General features: G+C 43.3%; 1 protein-coding gene across 4 annotated transcripts; it reads left to right on the top strand.

Moving 5' to 3' along the window:
- Positions 1 to 2222: 2222 nt before the first annotated feature.
- Positions 2223 to 19118, top strand: LOC148368170 (uncharacterized). Of its 4 annotated transcripts, none has more exons than XM_088330177.1 (3): positions 2223 to 2507; positions 8534 to 8626; positions 16033 to 19118. In XM_088330177.1, exons 1-3 carry the CDS (start codon positions 2402 to 2404, stop codon positions 18030 to 18032), a joined length of 2199 nt encoding a protein of 732 aa, XP_088186303.1. In that variant the 5' UTR covers positions 2223 to 2401; the 3' UTR covers positions 18033 to 19118. The 4 variants fall into 4 exon arrangements, with proteins under 4 accessions (XP_088186303.1, XP_088186306.1, XP_088186307.1 ...); XM_088330180.1 differs by lacking the exon at positions 16033 to 19118 and adding an exon at positions 11171 to 12367; XM_088330181.1 differs by lacking the exons at positions 2223 to 2507; positions 16033 to 19118 and adding exons at positions 5835 to 6383; positions 11171 to 12367.
- The last annotated feature ends 1219 nt before the right edge of the window (positions 19119 to 20337 follow it).

The raw sequence follows: 20337 nt of genomic DNA, 5'->3' as shown, positions 1-20337 counted from the left end.
AGGCCAGACACACAAGGACAGACATCGAGGCGAGGTGGTGGAGCCCACGTGAGGGGTTTTCCTGACGCGCCGACTCGCGGAAAAAGGCGCGGGCCGGAAGAACTTCAGAAGATCGACGGAGAAAGGAGGCTCGAGCGACACTAATTCGGCGCTTTCGATGGAGTTAATTATTCAAGGAATTAATTCTGCCCCCGTGTGGAAATGCCGATCTCTTGTCCGTCTTTTCACAAAAAGAAATGAGCACACATTGTTAGGTGAATGAAGGTTATGTTTGGTTAATGGAGTCAGATAACTAAATCGAACAATTTGGTAAATGGTACATTTTTAAGATGTATATATATATATATATATATATATATATATATATATATATATATATATATATATATATATACCACAGCCATATCCCCCTAGTGGGAGGTGGCTAGAGTCATTTCTGACTCTTTTTGGGAGATTGATTCAGAGGAGGGGATTCCCAGCCCCCTCGTTCAACCCAACTGAGGTTGTCATTAGGTGACTCATTTGGGAGTCATTATTTTTAAGATGTGATTCCTAACAATTATATTATATATATATGTGTGTAACCGCGGTGTACCCGTCCCACCAAAGGTCCGAATTCACGCTGGACTGGATGATGAGGTTTTTATTGCACTTTCTTCAGATGAAATGAGTCACAACATTAGCTTCCCTGCTAGCTTTGTTTTCTTTGATCTCGTTGGCAGCTCTCTCTGTAGACTGCCAACAAACTCCGCCTCCCGGTCACATGTCAGAAGCCAAAACCAAACCCCACCCCATACCAGCAGGTGGCACTGTTGGACTCATCATTGCAGGACACTTACCAAAAACTATACACATATTTCAGCGGGAATTTCAATAAAACAAAAGCTATTATGACACCCGTTATATATATATATATATATATATATTTTAAGGGTGTAATAAAAACTTTTCTCGGTTGAAATTCCTGCTGAGATATCCTCGCTGCTGCCGGGCTCCAGGGCTCCATGCCCTTACAAACTGTTTAATTTTTTTCCTGACAAAATACAAAATCATCTTACACCATATTTTTTTTCCAAACGTGTTTATTGATGTCGTTTAACATGTTGCATTGTACATGTTTTTCGTGATATCATATATATTGATAATGAACATTTTGTCGTGAGATCCTGATTTGCTCGACACGAATGAGGTTTTTTATGAAAGTAGTTCAAAACTCAAGTCTCCTGGATGTTCAATGTTGAAGGAAAAAATACTTGCAATAGAATGAAGTAGAATTTTCTTCTTCAAATGATGAATTCATTTTCTGCATTCAATGATTGTTGGTAATGTAACAATTAAAGGGATCACCGCAAAGCTGTCTTTTTTCATGTTCTCCTTTTCTACTTCCCTTTTTTTCTTCACTTCTTTATACGACATCATCATTCGTCATATAATACATCAAAGCAAGCGAGTCGTTGGAGAGCCGGCTCTCTTGAACGAGTTGAGCCGAAAAAGCCGGTTCCCTAAAACGAGACGGACTTCCTTTCACTACGTCAAACCGCTCGCTTCGTTTGCAACAACAAAAAAACGATACCGGGATAGAGGCTACCGCAGCGAACTCGTTTGACAGCAACAAATCTCTTAAAATGCTAAAAAAACATACATTAAAATGAATGAGCCGAATGAATAAATACACAACTTGGTCCAAAAACAGGATGACAAAGTAAATGATGCTTCGTTTCCTCATCACTACCTCAAAAATGGACGTTTAAGTACCTATTAATCATCTAATGTCATTTTCTTTTCCTACCTAAGGACAACTGGAGATATCATATCAGAAATGGGAGAATGAAGGAATGATTGCAATTTCGAGCCAAAGACTTATACAAACTATACAAACATATTTCAGCAGGAAATTCAACAAAACTCCCGTTACACCGCGTTACATTTGAAATTTTATCATGGTTTATAAATTGTTGTGTTTTTTTCAGAAAACATTTTTAGTTTTTAAATATTTTTTTAAGTTAATTTTCCGTAATATTGCAAGTGTTGACAACAAAAAGTTAGCTACATGAAAATCAGTTTGAAAATGAGGACGTTGCGATTTCTTCTCAATGTACTTCCATTGCGCGAAGTTGCCCCGACCAAGATGGCCGCCACGTAGGCACGCGAGTTGGCGGGCTGCTACACCATATCGACCTATCCAGTCGTCTGTTTGTATCTGTCTCCCACAATCCATTGCGGCGGTGTTCGGAAGGAGAAGCTGTCATGGCTGCCGCACTACCGCCGAACAAGAGAATGTCGAGAAAACTACCACAAGTCCTGTAGTCGACTTTGAACGAAGTCATCTCGCCAGAAGTATCAATTTAAGGTCATTTTCGAAGGTGTGTTCGTGGCGTTTTTTCGTTCAAACTTGGAGAAAATGTTCTCCAGTTGGGAAGAAGAACCTTTTCAGCTTCGTGGAGCCAAAGAGGAGACCGAGCGAGAACATGGACGACCGGACGCTCTTTCCAAGCAGCTCGGGGAAGGTCCGTCCTTTTTTGCTTCTGCTTCATCCTGCGTATAGATTAGAATAGATATGCCTTTATTGTCATTGTTACAACATGGATATGCCGTGACAACGAAATTGGACGACTCCAGGTCCACATTTACAGTGAGGATAAGGAAACAAAGAGATAAAGGAACAAAGAACTAACTGACTTTGTTGTAAGTAGGCTTCGTTTTCCCTCGGGGGGGGAGGGGGGGTGAGGGGGGTGAGGGACAAACAGAGTTGGTGGATACAACCAGAATTTTTGATGTTTGATCTAACATAGTCCAGTGTTTTGTCCGAATTGCTCAGTCCACAATTGAATGGATTTGGGAGTAAAGTCCATAAACATGCCCGATAAAAGTCGACGATAAAGCTCCGTTGGGGTGTGCAAGCTGCTGTTTATTGATAGCAGCGGGCAGGAGATTGAGCGCTATGCTAACATTAGCGTCCGGTGAAAGACCACAGCTAACTCTCCCAGTATATAGAAGTGTCTGCACGATACTGCTAGAAACTCCATATCGAGTGAGCAGTGTGTGTCAATGGTTCGGCTGTTATTGTAGCGCGCAGTCTCCAATCTTAGTAGTATTCGTCTCGTTCGAGCCGGTGATGTAACGCGGCGTCGGAAAAGCCGAGACTCCTTGATGACAAAAAAAATACTCCAATTCCGGACGTTGTTGGTGGCGATCAGCAGCTCAAATTCACTCATTGTGGACGATGGATCTGGCGTTGGTTGAACATGCGTGGGAGCGCTCAGGGGCGTTACTAGTGGGGGGTGGCCGGTCCCTCACCCACGGAAACCCTCTGACCACCCCAAGAAAAGTGGATATAGTAATGAGGGCAGTCTAGAGAGCGCATACATCATCTCGTATAGAATTGTGAATGTCAGTGGACACGAGCTTGGACTCTCCTGCCTCTGCAGCGCGCAGTGTCCCCACGGAGGGAGCAGCCCTTCCCTGCATATTGCTTTGTAGTAGTGAGAGGAATTCTGTCTTTTTATAGAGAAGCGACTCTTTGGGCTCGACTGACCCAAATTAGACGGCTCTTTTTGTCTCAGAGGCGGCTCTTTAGATTGTTTTTGTTGATTTAATGATACATGACTAATTATTATCTAACAGGCTAAGGCAAGACAAAACAGAAAAGGGACATGGATTTTCCTGGACCAAAATGAAGTTGAGACTGGAAATCACCATGACCACATTGTAAGACAACATTCAACTGAAATATGAACTGTTATGAGTACATACAGAACGTGACCCATCAGTGGCCAAATTTTTTCCCCCTTTAACAATCGAAACCAATAATGTTCAATTTAGTCCGATGCTTCAACCTTTGACATTCAAAATATCAAGATTTCATAGTATACTCATCCCTAAACTCTAAATCTGACGTTGCTCACCGAGGACATGGTCTTGGAGCCATGAAGTTCCACCAGAGTACGTAACGTCCTAAAAAGGTTTACTCCAAAACACACCATAATGGATTTAAAAAAAAACAGTCGAAAGGTATCTCTGCCTTTTCAGCCAATCGCGGCCTGGCTTGTCGGTCCTCAGCCCGTATTAGCCTATCCCGGTCCGTATTGCTAAAAACGACAACGCCTCCTTTACCTGCCAAGAACTCTAGCCAATCGAAACCGCTTCAAATGATAATCGACACATTGCTCGGCCAATAAAATTCGAAATAAGTCGATGTTTCGATTGTATTCAACGAAACCCTGAAATAAGTGTCGCAACCAGTGATACATTTTACGCCCCGTTTTTACGCGCACGTATGGAGAATTGGGATGGACGCGGGACGATCATTCAAGCGATTAAAACTCTCGCAATGTCCGTGAAAAAATTTGTGTCAGAAACCGAGAGCACCGCCTACTGACCGAATTGATTACCACCAACTTAGATTCCGAACCAAATAAATATAATTGAAAGCCATGTGGTAATGTGTTGTTATTATGGCCATGAAAGAGTCAGAATCCACGTTACTTTTGCCAGAATCAAAACTTAACTCTGTGTTAAGTCAAGATAAAACAGAAAAGGGACTAAGATGAAGTTGAGACTGGAAAGCCCCATGAATATAAGGAACATGAGGTTTTTATTCCAGTTGCTGCCATGAGCGACACAACAAACGCGCACCATGTGGTCAGCACCTCCGCTGGTTTTCAACATTGTTAGCAGCGCGCTGGAGACTGCCAAAAATATCCGCCTTCCGGTCATAAAATCAGAGGCTAGATTAAACCTTACTTCATACCAGTGTAACGACCCTCAATCATGCGCGACACAAGGGTTGACGGTCACTCGGTTTATTGCCTGCATTCAGTAAACAAGACAAAGAACTTCTGTGCATGACTGCAATCGTCTAAAACATGAACCAAAATACAAAAACGGGTCATCGCTCAACATGCCGCACCTCGTGGCGTGGTTGCATCGCAACACGTTGCATCATGGTTTCAAGCTACATAACTTTACTTTAAATTCGTGTTTTTTATATATACTTCATTTAGCACAACTTATATACAAAGATAGTTTGTGAAAGCAGCTCCTATATCTAGCAAAATATGCATTTTTTTTTTTATCCAAACCAATATTGGGCACAGCTTACCTTCAGCACGATGTTATTGAGCCGAAGGTACGGCAAGCGCAGAAGACCATAAAGTGGCAAACCAAAAAGACGGCCGCACAGCACATGTCTTAACAGCAGGGTTACTTTAACTGGATTACTCTCAATTACTCTTAGACTCCAAGACCAAATATGCTCATAAAAGACAAAAGAAACTCAATAGGAATCAAATGATGACTCCCAACACGTGGTAAGCTTTCTCTCCTGGCTTTGATCTCCGGCAAAACCAACATCAAATGCGACAGAAACAAAATGAAAATAAATCCAAACAGCTTGCCAACATCATTTTTGACGTTCCATGTGTTCCGTTACTCCCCAAGCCTGCACAAAATGGAGTCATTTGATTCCTATTGAGTTTCTTTTGTCTTTTATGAGCATATTAGTTATTGGAGTCATCCAAAAGTCATTGAAAGTAATCCAGTTCAAGTAACCCTCCCCAACCCTGCCTAACAGATGAAGGCGGTACCAACATTTTTCACAGTAATGCAACAAAAACACGGATTTTGTGAGAATTCAACAACAAAAAAACAATGAAATCAAATTTCAACTCTATTGCACCAGCAGGTGGCACTGTTGGACTCGTCATTGCAGGACACTTAAACACAAACTAGACAAAAATATTTCAGCAGGAATTTCAACTGAACGAAAGTGATGAATACACCCGTTACTGCTTTTTCTTTTTACCTTTTTATAATTTCCTTTTTTACAAATATTGCCTTAACATAGTCGTTCACCGGACGAATCGAGTTATTTAGTCGCCGACCGATCTCGTCTTCTATGTGTTTTCTGTTGCTGCGTTCCCGAAATGACTATAACTGAGTTTTCCAACCTCCGACCAGGAGAAAGGCTATGTACCCCAACTTTTCAACCAGGACCTCACACCTCGAGTGTCCTTCTTATCATATTTCCCCAGTTGAGGGTTTAAAAACCCCGACTTCCTATATTCTTGAGACGTTTTTCCGTCGTATCTGGTAGGATCTTCCGAAACACCCATTTTTGTGAACGCAGCGTGTGAGCCGTCCCACGTGTACCCACAATCCATTGCGGCGGGGTTGAGAAGGAGAAGGTGTCATGGCTGCCGAACAATAGAATGTGGAGAAAGTCCTCTAGTCGACTTCAAACGACGTCAACTCGACACAAGTATCACTTTGTGGTCCTTTTTAATCCCGAGTTGGAGATATTTTTCGTTGAAAGACGGATAAAATGCGCTCCAGTGAGGAAGGACCGCGACGAGAGGACGCTGTTTCCAAGCAGCTCGGGGAAGGTTGGACATTTTTTTTGCTTCTGCTACAATAACAATGCTTTCCAAAATGTTGCAAAAGATAGAATAGTGTTTTTTCATTCAAATACAACTTTTTAAAGCCTTTTACAGTAAACGACTCGATTTTCACCTCGATCAAATACTAAAAGTGCAGGAAATGAAATGAAGTTCAGCAGCAACTGGTATCAAGTCGCATCCAAACTTTATATATGTATATATAATTTGTAACCGCGGTGTAGCCGTCCAACCTAAGATCCCCATTCGGGCTGGACTGCATGATGAGGCTTTCAATACAGTTGTTGGAAATAAAATGAGTCCCACACAACACGTGGTTTCCTACTTCTGCTGGCTTTCAACACTATAAGGGGAATTAGCATTTTAGCACAACATGCAACGTCCGGCAAAACTAACACAAAAGGCGACAGAAACAAAACAAAAATAAATCCAAACAGCCTGACAGCATCAATCACATTACTGTGCATGTAGAAAAAATTGCCAGCTGCCGTTTTAATCTTTACAATTAACTTTTTTTGGAGCACCGAAAGATCGTGGCTTACCGTTAGCGGCGCACTGTAGACTGCCAACTAACTCCCGCCTTCCAATCACAAAATCAGAAGCCCAAACTTTACCCCATACCAGCAGGTGGCACTGTTGGACTCATCATTGCAAGACACACAAAAACTATACAACATATTTCAGCAGGAATTTCAACAAAACTTAAGTTATTATTACACTTGTTACACACACATATATAATATATATATATATATATATATATATATATATACCAGAGCCATGTCCCCCTAGTGGGAGAAATGAAATGATCTGCATTTCTCTAGTGCTTTTCAAGTCAATAACTTCCCAAAGCGCTTTACAATGTGCTCCACATTTCCCAATAGCGGCCTTGCAGCCATGGAAGGCGCTAACCTGCTTATTGGGGGTATTAGGGGTTCAGTGTCTTACCTGAGGACACTTCGACATGTAACACGGACGAGCCGGGATTCGAACTAGGATCCCTTGATCCCGAGACGAGCGCTCTACCTCCTGAGATATGGGTGAAGTGCTTGAAATTGTCGCCATTGCCAAGAGATTGGCAGTCTGACTCTATAGATCATGCAATAAATGAAGAAGCGGCTCAAGGGACAACTCTATTTAGTAAACTGGCTCTTCTAATTCGGATATACTGAGAAGGGCCCGACTCTTTGGGTTCCCAAACAGCTCCTCCAAGTTCTTCTTTTTAATGATGTATTATCAATAATAATATAACATTATTCACCAAATTATTCAACAGTTAGTCATATATGTTTGCAGGGGATCCCCAAAGGACACATTCAATCAAAATATTCACAGATCTACCAAAACAAATTGTAAAACAATACAAAACAATATAAGCTTTTTACCCGCTGAAGACAAAATCCCTGAAAATGCAAAACATGAACACATCAGTTTACATCAGACCGATTTAGACGTATATGAAAAGCACACAAAACATTCAGAGTCAAATAAGTGAAAAGATCAAAAAGCAAAAGATCAGCAGTCGATTGAAAGATTGAATGCACTCGTATTTTAAAAATGAGTCCAAATTTGGCTCATTTTTCTGCTTTTCTTTAGCTTCCTTTTTTTTCTTTCGTATTGAAATCTATTATTATGCAACGCCTTCAGAGCCTTCAGGCATTGTTGAAGCACAATGGCAGAATCGATGTCAGTTTATAGCAGCCCTTTCACAAAGATCGTAGGTCGTGGATAGGAACATCCCTAAATAGCACAAAGCATGCGCTAGGAGCAAGATAGCGACTTTATTTTAATCATCAAAGACGACAACAAAAAAACTTTCCTCTGATGGCCGCTGGATTTTTTTTTTCCTCTTAATGTACTGGAGAAAAAAATGGCTATGGGAGTGCTTGAAAAGTGCTCGTAATTGGCCATGAAAACCATGTATGAACCCTGTTTCCATGACTTCCTGTATATTTCATGTACTGTTCCTTCCCAAGGTTTCTTCATTTTCCGCATCCTAACCTTTTTTTGAGTCTTTCCTTGCCCTCATGTAGCTTTCAGATCAGGTTGATGTTGCAATGGTGTTTTGCGCATTCCTTTTGTGAGTTTCTTTCAGTGAAGGCGTCACAAATAAATGCTGTTTGTCTTCTGTTTTGCAGAAATCGGTGAAGACCATCTTCCTACTGCGTGGCAGGAACCAGAGTGTCCAGGAACTGTTTACAAGATACTTCAAATTGTGTTGAACAGAGCAGGTTGGTCGTTTTTCTTTCAGAAACGTCCTTATTTTGGAGGGAAGGTCGTTGGGCGTGGCCCCAAAAAATACGCAGAGAGGAGATATGGCAAAAAGGGAAGGCTCCTTATTGCATTGCTCTAAACAACTCGTGATGGTTGCCCGCCCCCGGCTCAAGACTTCCGCCAGATGTCTACACACAATAAGCTATTGTCAGCTCAAAGAATGTTTGCTTCAATTTCATTTCAGGTTCAACTTTCCATATCCTTTTCTTTCCGCTCGACCGAATTGTCGAGAAATTGACGTCGACGCGTAGGGATGCGCAAACCGAAGCGAACATTCTGTCACGTGGTCACCGTGGCGACGCAACGTTTACTTTCAAAACCAGGCACCGCTCGGGTATTTTTACCTTGTGTATTTTCACACCCTGAGGGCGCTGTCTCCCAAGTTGGTTTTAGATGACGGCAATCAAACGAGAGGCGCCCGAAAGTCGTCGAGGATGATTTTGGGGGGAAGATCACCAAAACGTCTATTACCCCCAAAAGTTTCGAGTAATGATGCTTGGACCTGTGACCTCCCGTTCCGGGGAGCGGGCGCCCAACCCTCAGGCCACCGAGCCGGTCTACCTCCGTTGCTTCCAAAAGCGACAATTTGAAAAAAAAATCGGAGACTTTTATGGGCGCGAAAATCCGGTATTGAGGGTTTATACCGAGTGACGGCGGTAAGTAGGGCTGCACGATGAAGCCAAATCCGATCCGTACGGCGACGTGACCCGCCGCGATGAAAACAAACGCAACGGTGCAGGTTTTCGGCCTGTCGGGTTCAAACCTTTTGTGGATCGATGCACGAGTGAGCTCATGGGTCTTAAGGTCTTTGACTCTTCAGGAATCAAGTGTCTTGAGTTCATCATGATTTCTTGATTAATTCTTAACCTGAATGCTTGATCGTTAAATTGTACTTCTTCATTAAGGGGTGCAGTACATGTATTGTCGTAGGAGCATACTCTACAGAGAGGATTGTCTTTTTTTAATTTTTCCGACGCTTTGAAGCGTAACACTCCGTACTTGTATCATGTCACACTGCGCGTACTTGACGTAGAGGTTGGCGCCGACACACTACCATACAGAATAATACGGTGGATTAAGATTCAGATTCAGATCTACTTTATTGTCATTCTAGTACACGTGTATACAGAACGAAATGTCGATACATCTGACCCACACAGTTCCCTTGAATGTACAGATATAAATAAAATGTTGTATTGAGTTGGAGTATTGAATACTAATAATATACTAAATAATTATGGCTATGTATAGCATTTTACAGTAGTGCAAAGAGTGCAAGAGGAGCAGCTAACCAGATGTGCAAAATGGGCAGTCAGGTAAACAGTAACGATAACACTGTAGTACGATAGTGCAGAGGAGAACAGATGTGCAAGGAGTGGCTAGCTATAAAGAACTGCCAGTAGTGCAAAAAGTCAAACAAAACCAACAGATGTACAGATTAGCAGCAGTTTAGATTTACTATGTGTTTGATTGACCATTTAACAGTCTAATGGCCAGGGGGACAAGACTATTGTGGAACCTGGTGGTCCTCTACCGCACACTGCAGTACCTCTTCCCAGAGGCTCGCAGAGTGAACAGTCCACGATGGGGGTGAGAGGGGTCCCTAGTGATGTTCTTGGCTCGGGATAGGCAGCGCTTCTGGCCAATGTCCTGAATGGAGGGGAGAGAAGTCCCCATGATTTTCTCTGCTGTCCTCGTCAGGAAACAAGGAAACAAAATGTCCGGTCCCATTCCTCCCACTTGGCCCCGAGAACCCTCCATGAGGTCTTCCCACAGGGAAGTCCCCTCAATAAGAGAAGTGCAGGTGAACATCGCCGCCTAAGAAATGGGACGGCACTTGCGAGGTCCCACCCCGGTCCAGTCGATGGCGGTAATACTAAACGGCTGTTTATCTCAGTGACGTATTGGCCCACGTCGCACCTAAACGACTCGAGTCTTAACCTGCGTCGAGGCAGTCGGAGAGTCCGTGCGACGTTGAAAATGCTGCCCGGAAGCTCACGGCCTTTTCCGTCTCTCCGATCAACGGAGGAGAAATGCGCTAAACTGAAGACGGCTTCGGCGCTAAGAAGCGCTGCTTCATCTTTACAAGGTACGTCCACTCGTTCAAAAAAGGACCCGTTCGGTCAATTTCAGTAAGGGTTAACGTACAACCCACCTTCACATGTTGGTGTAGACGTAAATGACAACCTAGTTATTAGTATCTTAACGCCATTTTACCAGGTATAGTAGGGGTCTTTAAAGTGTGACACGATGAAAAGTAAAGAAACACAAGAACAGTCCACCTGACCCTTAAGCTGACATATCGTTACCAAACCTTCCCTGTAGGACCCAAACACCTTAGTTCACAAGTCATTGAATTCAAGAGTTGCCCTTAGAGATTTTTAAAAAAAAGAGCATTTCTACATTGTTTTCATGATGCATATGTCACAGTAAAAGCTGTCTTTGCCTTTTCTATGCCGACATTTATGTCTAAATTGTTTATCTTATCTGTTGTGTTCCAGAGTGGCCGTCCCATAAGCTTGGACAGGTATGTTCCCATCCTGTGCTTATGGTTCGATGTGGAGTCAGAATTCATCCAGGACTACAGGCTTAGCAAGAAGGCCACGTGGGCCCCGCAGGAGCTGCCGAAGAGGGAACAGCTCCGTGGCTGGAGGTCCTGAGCGTTCTCTGTTTGAGCTCCGGTGCTGTGGAATGCTCTTCCCCCTGAGATCGGATCTGTAACCTCAGTGGAACTGTTTCAATCTAAGCTTAAAACACATTTCTATCACATATGTTGACAATATCTGTGTATTTTTCTCCCTGGTGTCGGTTTAAGATCAGGGGATGGTGTCATAATAGTCTGTGGTCTGTGCAGCCCTTTGAGACTCTTGCTGATTAAGGGCGTCACAACTAAACAGTACTTGTTCTACGTGTACTAGCTGGCCCACGGTCTGTCCTACCACGTGGTGTCACGGGTCTTCAGTGTTCCCAGGTCCACCGTCCAAAGATTTGTCCACCGGGTCGCGCAGTTAATGTGGAAGAAATTGCCCAAAGTCATGTTTCAGGCTCTGGAAGTCAGACCCACATTTTGCATTCTGTGCTTTTCTGCATTATGACAACTGGGACATCCAAGACCCAGATCAGGATGTATCCGAGGACAATCTGGACCTGCGGCTGCCAATTCCAGAACTCCCTGACCCCGACGAAACCTCTGGAAATGCCAGAAGAGATGGACTAGCCTCACTGATGTAACAAAGCGCAAGCCCCGCATCATATGGTTGGATCAACTTGAAAAAGTTCCGTTCCTCTTTTATTTCGGATCCTTATTAGTTATTACTGCTGCAGTCACTATTTGTCCTGAGTTCTAAATAAGTTCATGTACATACTTGTGTATTTGGTATATTGTTTTCTGTAAGTGCAGCCCCTATTCATTAAACACCTTGGTGGTTTATTTCGTAATGATGTGAGATACTGTGTGTGAACTATGTGACTGTTGGACAGAAAACAACTACAAATCACTCTGGGTTAAATCATCATTTACTCTCAGAAAACAAACTCACATTGGTCCGAAATACATAAGAGTAAATAAATAATGTGTCACAAAATGTAACAAAAATGTACCAATACTTCCATCTAACTGGAAATCACAAACTGGAACTTTCTTGTGTTCTTAATAAAATCAAATATTTTCCTTTTATAAAACAAAGGGAAACATGGCAGAGATGTCACAGTTCTGGAAATTTGTCCACGAGCTTCCCAAAAAGGATCGGGAACCGCTCGGTTTTGGCCTCAGTTTCCTTTTCTGCACTCTGGCAGACTCCTCTTTGAAAAAGTCAATGATTGTATCGCGCTTTCTTTTTTTTTCTGGGTGATTTGGGGTTTGGCGCCGGATCGGGAGATGCCGACGACGTGCCCGGCGGTGTGGATGGTGTAATGGCGGCTCGCTCTTCCACGGGACGTTCTACGTTGGTCTTTAGGTTGGGTAGAAAAAACAAGAATAATTACGTCATGTTGGTGTATCGTCCAAAAACAATAAGGTGCTGGTGGGTTCAGTTCCTGCTCCTCTCAACTTGCCATTGGTGGTTCTACGGGTTCAGATGGGATGAATGACGCCACCAATACTGGTGGGTCAACGGATGGCCTACCGCCGAGAACCGCACGCGCGGCCTCGTGATAATGCCATTTTGATCCCGTCTGTTCTCCGATACAAGTGATCTGATGAGCTTATAACTCGAGTGTGAGGGAAGAGGTGAAAATGTCCGAGTTGAATAATGCAGAAAAGGAAAGAGAGTGTCAAGAGAGGATAGGGGAAGAGTATGAACGGAGTAGTAGAAGGGAAGTGGAGAATGTGGAAATGGAATGGAAGTGATTTAAAGAAGCACTGTTGATTAGTGCGAAACAAGTGTGCGGAATGAGAGAAGTTGTTCGAGGTGTTAGGAAAGGAAGTGAATGGTGGAATGATGAGGTATCAGGGCCTGTGACATAAAAGAGGCATACCTTTGAGGAGTGGCTGCAAGATAAGAGTGCCGTGAAGTGAAGAAAAGGTTGGTAAAAGTGGCAGTGGAAGCAGCGAAAAGGAAAGCAAATGATGAATGGTGTCGAAAGATAGGAGTGAACTTTGAGCAAAGGAGAAAAGTGTTGTGGAAAGAAGTGAAAATAGTAAGAAACGATGAGTGTGGAAAGGAAGAGAAAGTGAAAGATAAGGATGGTAGATTGCTGGTTGGCGGTCAGGACGGGATGAGTATTTTGAGGAGTTGCTCAATGTGGAGGACGGGAGAGAAGTGAGTCCAGGCGATCGACGGTATGGAGAGAATGCCCGTGTTGGGTGATTGAAATGTGAAGCCTGTGGAAACATGGGAGGTGCAAGAGGCAGTGAAAGAAATGAAAGGGGGGGAAGGCACCTGGGTTGGATGGCTGTACTGCTGAATGCTTGAAGAAAGGTGGCACGGACATGATTGACTGGTCAGTAGGCTTGTTGAATGTATGCTTTTTAAGTGGTGTGGTTCCTGTTGATTGGTGGGGTGCATGTGTGGTGCCATTTTTATAAGGGCAAAGGTGATAAGTATGAATGTTGCAATTCGAGAGGTATCGGTTTGTGTTCTGTGCCGGGTAAGCTGTATGGAAGAGTCTTGATTAAGAGAGCGAGAGAAAGAACGAATGAGGTGGTGATGGAGGAGCAGAGTGGTTTCAGGAAAGGAAGAGGATGTGTGGATCAGGTGTTTGCAGTACGACGGCCGTGTGAGAGATATTTTGCAAAAGGTAAGAATGTTTATTTGGCTTTCATGGACTTGGAAAAGGCGTAGGACAGAGTTGATGGAGAGGCGTTGTGGCAAGTGATGGTAATGTATGGAGTAGGTGGAAAGTTGTTGGAAGCATTGAAGAGTTTTTATATGAACAGCAGAGCATGTGTAAGAGTAGGGAGTGAGACAAGTGAGTGGTTCCCTGTGTTGACTGGTGTGAGACAGGGGTTTGTGATGTCACCATGGCTGTTTAATGTGTACATGGATGGCGTGGTGAGAGTATTTGGCAGAAGTGTAGAGATGATGGATAACAGTCTAACAGTGTGGCAGCAGGCAAGTCAGATGATGTTTGCAGATGACAGAGCGCTTGTGGCTGATGCTGAGGAATCATTGAGAAGGTTGGTAAGTTTGGAAGCGTATGTGATAAGCGTAAGTGATGCGTCAAAGTCGGGAAGAGTAAGGCTGATCAGGTGTTCACGTGATGGAATGGGCATGTCGTTAGAAATAAGGTCGTATGGACAGGAGCTGGAAGAAGTGGAAAGCTTTCGGTACTTGGGTTGTGATGCGGCTGCAGTTGGTGGAATGGAGTGCGAGGTATCGCACGGAGTGAATCGGGGAAGCCAAGGTTTTGGGTGCTCTGAGGAGTCGTGGCCGCTTTGTCGTGTCCCGTTTCATCTGGAGAGACGAAAGCATGACCAACTTGGGTGCCGAGGTGCCTAACTTGTTTGGGCATTTGGATCGGTCATGGTCCAAAATTCTTTGTGTGAGATTTTTTGCCATTTTTCCCCCTTTTTAAATTTCTTTGTTATTGTATGTGTTTGTCTTGCTGTCGGTCACCCCTCTTGAGGGATATGACCAAGGTAGATAGATAAATGTCTCGTGTTGCTCACCTCCCGGCCGATCGCTTCGACAGCTGTCCTTCGACATAAGGGTGGGTTAATGCATTGTCACAATAAGATTGCGGACCTGCAGGTTAGCCTCCTCACTCTCACAGTTGTTTTGTGGTGAACATTTTCTCTGTGAACTGCTCATCATTTTCTGCCCTGAATGTGATCAGGGCTTTGGTTTGCTCCACAGTCTCTGAAACATTAGCCCGCATGACCGCATTCGACACAAGTTGCTCACTAACAGGCCGACGCGACTCGACGCGAGACAGGAAATGATCTGATGTCTCCCGCATAACGATTTCATAGTGAATCGACAAGCACAAACCTGACGTGGCTGTCGGAGCCTTCTATTGGCCAGCATCACATATGCTTTAGAATTTAGAATCGATAGAATAGAATTTAACAGGTACAGAATGCCTACCTCCCCTACGTGTCAAGAATCGATTCGGTCTCACGTGTTAGCATCATATTGTAAAGAAAACGGGACGCGCGGAATCGTGCGCAGTAAACACGCGCAATGACATATATCCATAACGTTATCGTGACTATGCCGCTTCAGCGACCGGCGTTTTGTCCGTGTGGATGTGAAGGCACGACTCCTTTAAGATAAAAACGGGCTAAACCGCGATCTTCCGAACAAATTAACGTACTCGGCGGTTTGGAGTGCCAAGAGTCGTTTGTGGCTTTTTTGGTCGATTTGTGCTCTGTGTAAAGTAGCCATTTGGCAATGTTCATGTTTTGAGGCAACGATAAGGTTTTCCGTTGCGTTGATGTCGAAGACATCTCGATGTATTTTGTTTCAAAAACATGCATAGTTGTGAAAAAGGACTTACATTTGTGCGGTTCCTTTCCAGCCATGTTTGTTGATATTGAGAATTCGACTTCTGGGAAGTTACTTTGTTCCAAGTCGGCTCCTGACCTCCTTCCATCCGAAGTGGTTCTTTTGGGGGTCGAATGGGACTTCTCCCTCTGACTTGAGAGTATTGGGACACGTTACACTTGCACGCGCAAAACCAAGTGACGAGGAAAAATAGCGAGGGAAAGTGGGAAGAATGGGATGCAGCAAACAATCTGAACAAAGCCACTCTTGGCATCTCGTGGGGATTTCATTCCCAGAGGCCTAATACTCACTGTTCAGCAGCGCCTAAGCCTTTAGAATTTTTTCACGTTTTGGCACTCGGGGACAACGCTTCTGAAAACGTTACGGCACTGAACGAGTTGAGGGCAATACAAATAAATGTGACTTGTGTCTTGCAGACGTCAGCCAAGAATATCTTCGTACTGCGCGGCAGGAACCAGAGTTGCCTGATGTTAAAATTGAGGAAGATCTGAAGGCTCATCACGTTAATAAGCAAGAGACAGAAGATGGGGAGCCTGTCTTGCGAGTGACCGGGGTCCGTTCAATTGTCGAAGATCAAGGTCGGCAGGAGCCCGAAAGCATCAGCTCCCGTCAACACTTGGAAACAGATGAGGACGACTCGCAGTCAGAAGGTGGTAACACATGTTCCCAGTGCGGGAAAACGTTTCGAAGCAAGTATTATATGAAGTTGCATATGAAATTCCATGCTGGCGAGAAGCCTTTTTCCTGCTCAATTTGTGGTAAAAAATTCACCCAAAATGGGAGCTTAAAAATGCACACCAGAACCCACACTGGGGAGAAGCCTTTTTCTTGTTCAGTTTGCGGTCAACTATTCACCCGAAATGGACACTTGAAATCACACCAACTAATACATGGTGGTGAGAAGCCTTTTTCTTGTTCAGTTTGCGGTCAAAAATTCGCCCAAAATGGACACTTGAAAATACACCAACTAACCCACACTGGTGAGAAGCCTTTTTCTTGCTCAGTCTGCGGTCAAAGATTCACTAACAGTGGGAACTTAAAAATACACACCAGAACCCACACTGGCGAGAAGCCTTTTTCTTGTTCAGTTTGCGGTCAACTATTCACCCGAAATGGACAATTGAAATCACACCAACTAATACACGGTGGTGAGAAGCCTTTTTCTTGTTCAGTGTGCGGCCGAACATTCACACGGAATGAGAGCTTAAAATTACACCTACTAACCCACACAGGCGAGAAGCCTTTCGCCTGCTCAGTATGCGGTCAGACTTTTACCGTGAGTGGAAACTTAAAGCGACATATTCGAACCCACACTGGAGAGAAGCCTTTCGCATGCTCAATTTGTGGTAAAAGATACACAGACAATGGGAGTTTAACAAATCATATTAGAACCCACACTGGTGTTAAGCCTTTTTCCTGCTCAGTTTGCAGTCAAAGATTCACTAAAAGTGGAAGTTTAAAGAAACACATTAGATCCCACACAGGCGAAAAGCCTTTCTCTTGCTCAGTTTGTGGTAGAGGATTTATCATGCGTTGGCTCCTCATACAACACATACGAATCCACACTGGCGAGAAGCCTTTTTCTTGCTCAGTTTGCGGTAAAAGATTCACCCAAAATGGGACCTTAAAATTACACCAACTAACCCACACCGGCGAGAAGCCTTTTTCTTGCTCAGTTTGCGGTCAAAGATTCACTTCAAGTCAGAACTTAAAAATACACCAGCGAACCCACACCGGCGAGAAGCCTTTTTCTTGCTCAGTTTGCGGTCAAAGATTCACTTCAAGTGGGTACTTAAAAATACACCAGCGAACCCACACTGGGGAGAAGCTTTTTTCTTGTTCAGTTTGCGGTCGAAAATTCACCCAAAATGGACAATTGAAATCGCACCAACTAATCCACGCTGGCAAGGAGCCTTTTTCCTGTTCGGTTTGTGGAAAAAGATTCAACCAGCGTGGAGACTTAAAAATACACACTAAAACGCACACTGGCGAGAAGCCTTTTTCTTGCTCAGTTTGCGGTCAAAGATTCACTTCAAGTCAGAACTTAAAAATACACCAGCGAACCCACACCGGCGAGAAGCCTTTTTCTTGCTCAGTTTGCGGTCAAAGATTCACTTCAAGTGGGTACTTAAAAATACACCAGCGAACCCACACTGGGGAGAAGCCTTTTTCTTGCTCAGTTTGCGGTAAACGATTTGCCCAGAGTGGGGACTTAAAAGTACATACTAGAACCCACACTGGCGAGAAGCCTTTTTCCTGCTCAATTTGCGGTCAAAGATTCACCCAAAATGGACACTTAAAAGCACACACATTAACCCACACTGGGGAGAAGCCTTTTTCTTGCTCAGTTTGCGGTCAAAGATTCACTTCAAGTGGGTACTTAAAAATACACACATTAACCCACACTGAAAAATAGCCAAAAAGTCTCCCAAAAGGCATAAACAGGGAATTACACCTGTAGTTAAGTTATTTTGTTTTCTACCGCTTGTTTTAGGTTGCCCTACACAATAAAGAAACTCATCTCCTTTGACCTGTTGATATTGTGGTGAAAAAAAATATCTATATCGTCAAGTCAAGTCATTTTTATTTGTATAGCTCTTAAACACAAGATTCTCAAAGGGCTTCACAGATTATTACACTATATTACACAGACTATTTTTCAGACTATTATTGGACACTAGAAATGACACACAAGACCCGGTGCAAAGACTTTTGCCTGCTTGGTTTGTGGTCAAACATTTACTGAAAGTGGGAGATTTAAAAAAAAAAAAAAACATTTCCCCTCCCCTTTTTTAAACCACTGACTGCTACCACGTCAAAAAAGCCACATTCATTCATTCACAGGAAGTGAGCAGACTCTCCAGTTGTATCATAAAGATTTGTAACCTCAAAGTCTTCTTATGGATTCAAAAGATTCATGATTTGCATCTGTGTCATATTTCTTGATATATGATCTATTTTATCTCTTGTCCCCATAAAATTTTGCCTTTTATCAATAATTATACTCATCATAACAATAAAATGGCCGACCTAGGTCCCCAGGGTTGGGGCCTGTTCTCACTAGAGCCACAAAGCTTGAAGAGCCTGTGGTTCTCTCCGTCCCTGTCGTCCGGATGAGAACAATCCCCGTGAAGTCCGCCGCCAAAAGAGATAGGAACCTTTATTTCTTCATCTTCCTGGTTGGCCATGTGCTGCTTCTCACACACTCCTCCCCTGAGGGACTTTTGTTCTCAAAAGTACACAAAAATGGTTATTGCAGCACCCTCTTTGGTGGTTTGGGCAAATATCCCATGTTGGCACGCATGAAAACAATTCCATATCATTGAAATGGGTTTATTATCTTAAAACCGGGTGCACTGATCATTACTGTTAACCTGTTGCATCATTTCTTCCACCTTCCTCCTTGCTCACACTGAGTGCTTGTGTCAACAATGTGCTTTATTCTTTCGTTTGATTCCATTTTCTTTGTCCTGTGAATAAAACGTAGTTTGTTGAAATCAAACTGTGTGCATTATTTTTGGGTCGATGTTATTTTTCTTCTGGACTGATCACTTTCCATATCAAATAACTCCAAAATCGATCTTTTACAGTTGTATTTAAAGTTGCATCCTTCATGATAAATGCTAGACGCGGGCTATTTCGAATGAATTCGTGTCGGAAACCGAGAGCACCGCCTACTGACCGAATTGGTAACCACCAACTTAGATTCCGAACCAAATAAATATAATTGAAAGCCATAGGGTAATGTGTTGTTATTATGGCCATGAAAGAGTCTGAAATCACGTTACTTTTGCCAGAATCGAAACTTAACTCTGTTAAGTCAAGATAAAACAGAAAAGGGACTTGGATTATCATGGACCAAAATAAAGTTGACACTGGAAAGCCATATGAACATAAGGAACATGAGGCTTTTATTCCAGTTGCTGCCATGAGCGACACAACATACGCGCACCATGTGGTCAGCACCTCCGCTGGTTTTCAACATCGTTAGCAGCGCGCTGGAGTCTGCCGACAAAAACGGGACATCGCTCAACATGCCGCACCTCGTGGCGTGGTTGCATCGAAACACGTTGCATCATCGTTTCAAGCTACATTACTTTACTTTAAATGAGTGCTTTTTTTATATATACTTCTTTTAGCACAACTTATATACATTTATATGCAAAGATAGTTCATGAAAGCAGCTCCTATATCTTGCAAAATATGCATTTTTTTATCCAACTGACATTGGGCACAGCTTACCTTCAGCACCGTGTTATTGAGCCGAAGGTAGGCGTAACAGAGTTGAAATTTGATTGTTTTGAATGTTTTTTGGAATTCTCACAAAATCTGTGTTTTTGTCGTATTACTGTTAATAATCCGGTACTTCCTTTAGGTTAAGTCATGGGCATCTGCGACTGTCTTTTTCGTCTGGCAGTTTATGGGCTTCAGCGCTTGCCGTAGCTTCAGTCAATTTGTAAGCGCTGGAGATAATTGCAGTCGTGAACAGATGCCCCTGACTTTTGTATTGTTTTGTTGACTGAATGCAGGCAATAAACCGAGTGATTGTGAAACCTTGTGTCGTGCGTGAAAGAGGGTCGTCACATACGGCAAACCAAAAAGGCGGCCGCACAGCACATGTCTTAACAGCAGGGTTACTTGAACTGGATGACTTTCAATGACTTTTGGATGTCTCCAAAACCAAACATGCTCATGAAAGACAAAAGAAACTCAATAGGAAT

This window comes from Urocampus carinirostris, chromosome 3 (assembly GCF_059441175.1).
Source record: "Urocampus carinirostris isolate Australia breed hairy pipefish chromosome 3, RoL_Ucar_1.0, whole genome shotgun sequence".
In the NCBI taxonomy this organism is placed as follows: domain Eukaryota; kingdom Metazoa; phylum Chordata; class Actinopteri; order Syngnathiformes; family Syngnathidae; genus Urocampus; species Urocampus carinirostris.
This window is presented reverse-complemented; position numbering and strand designations above follow the sequence as displayed.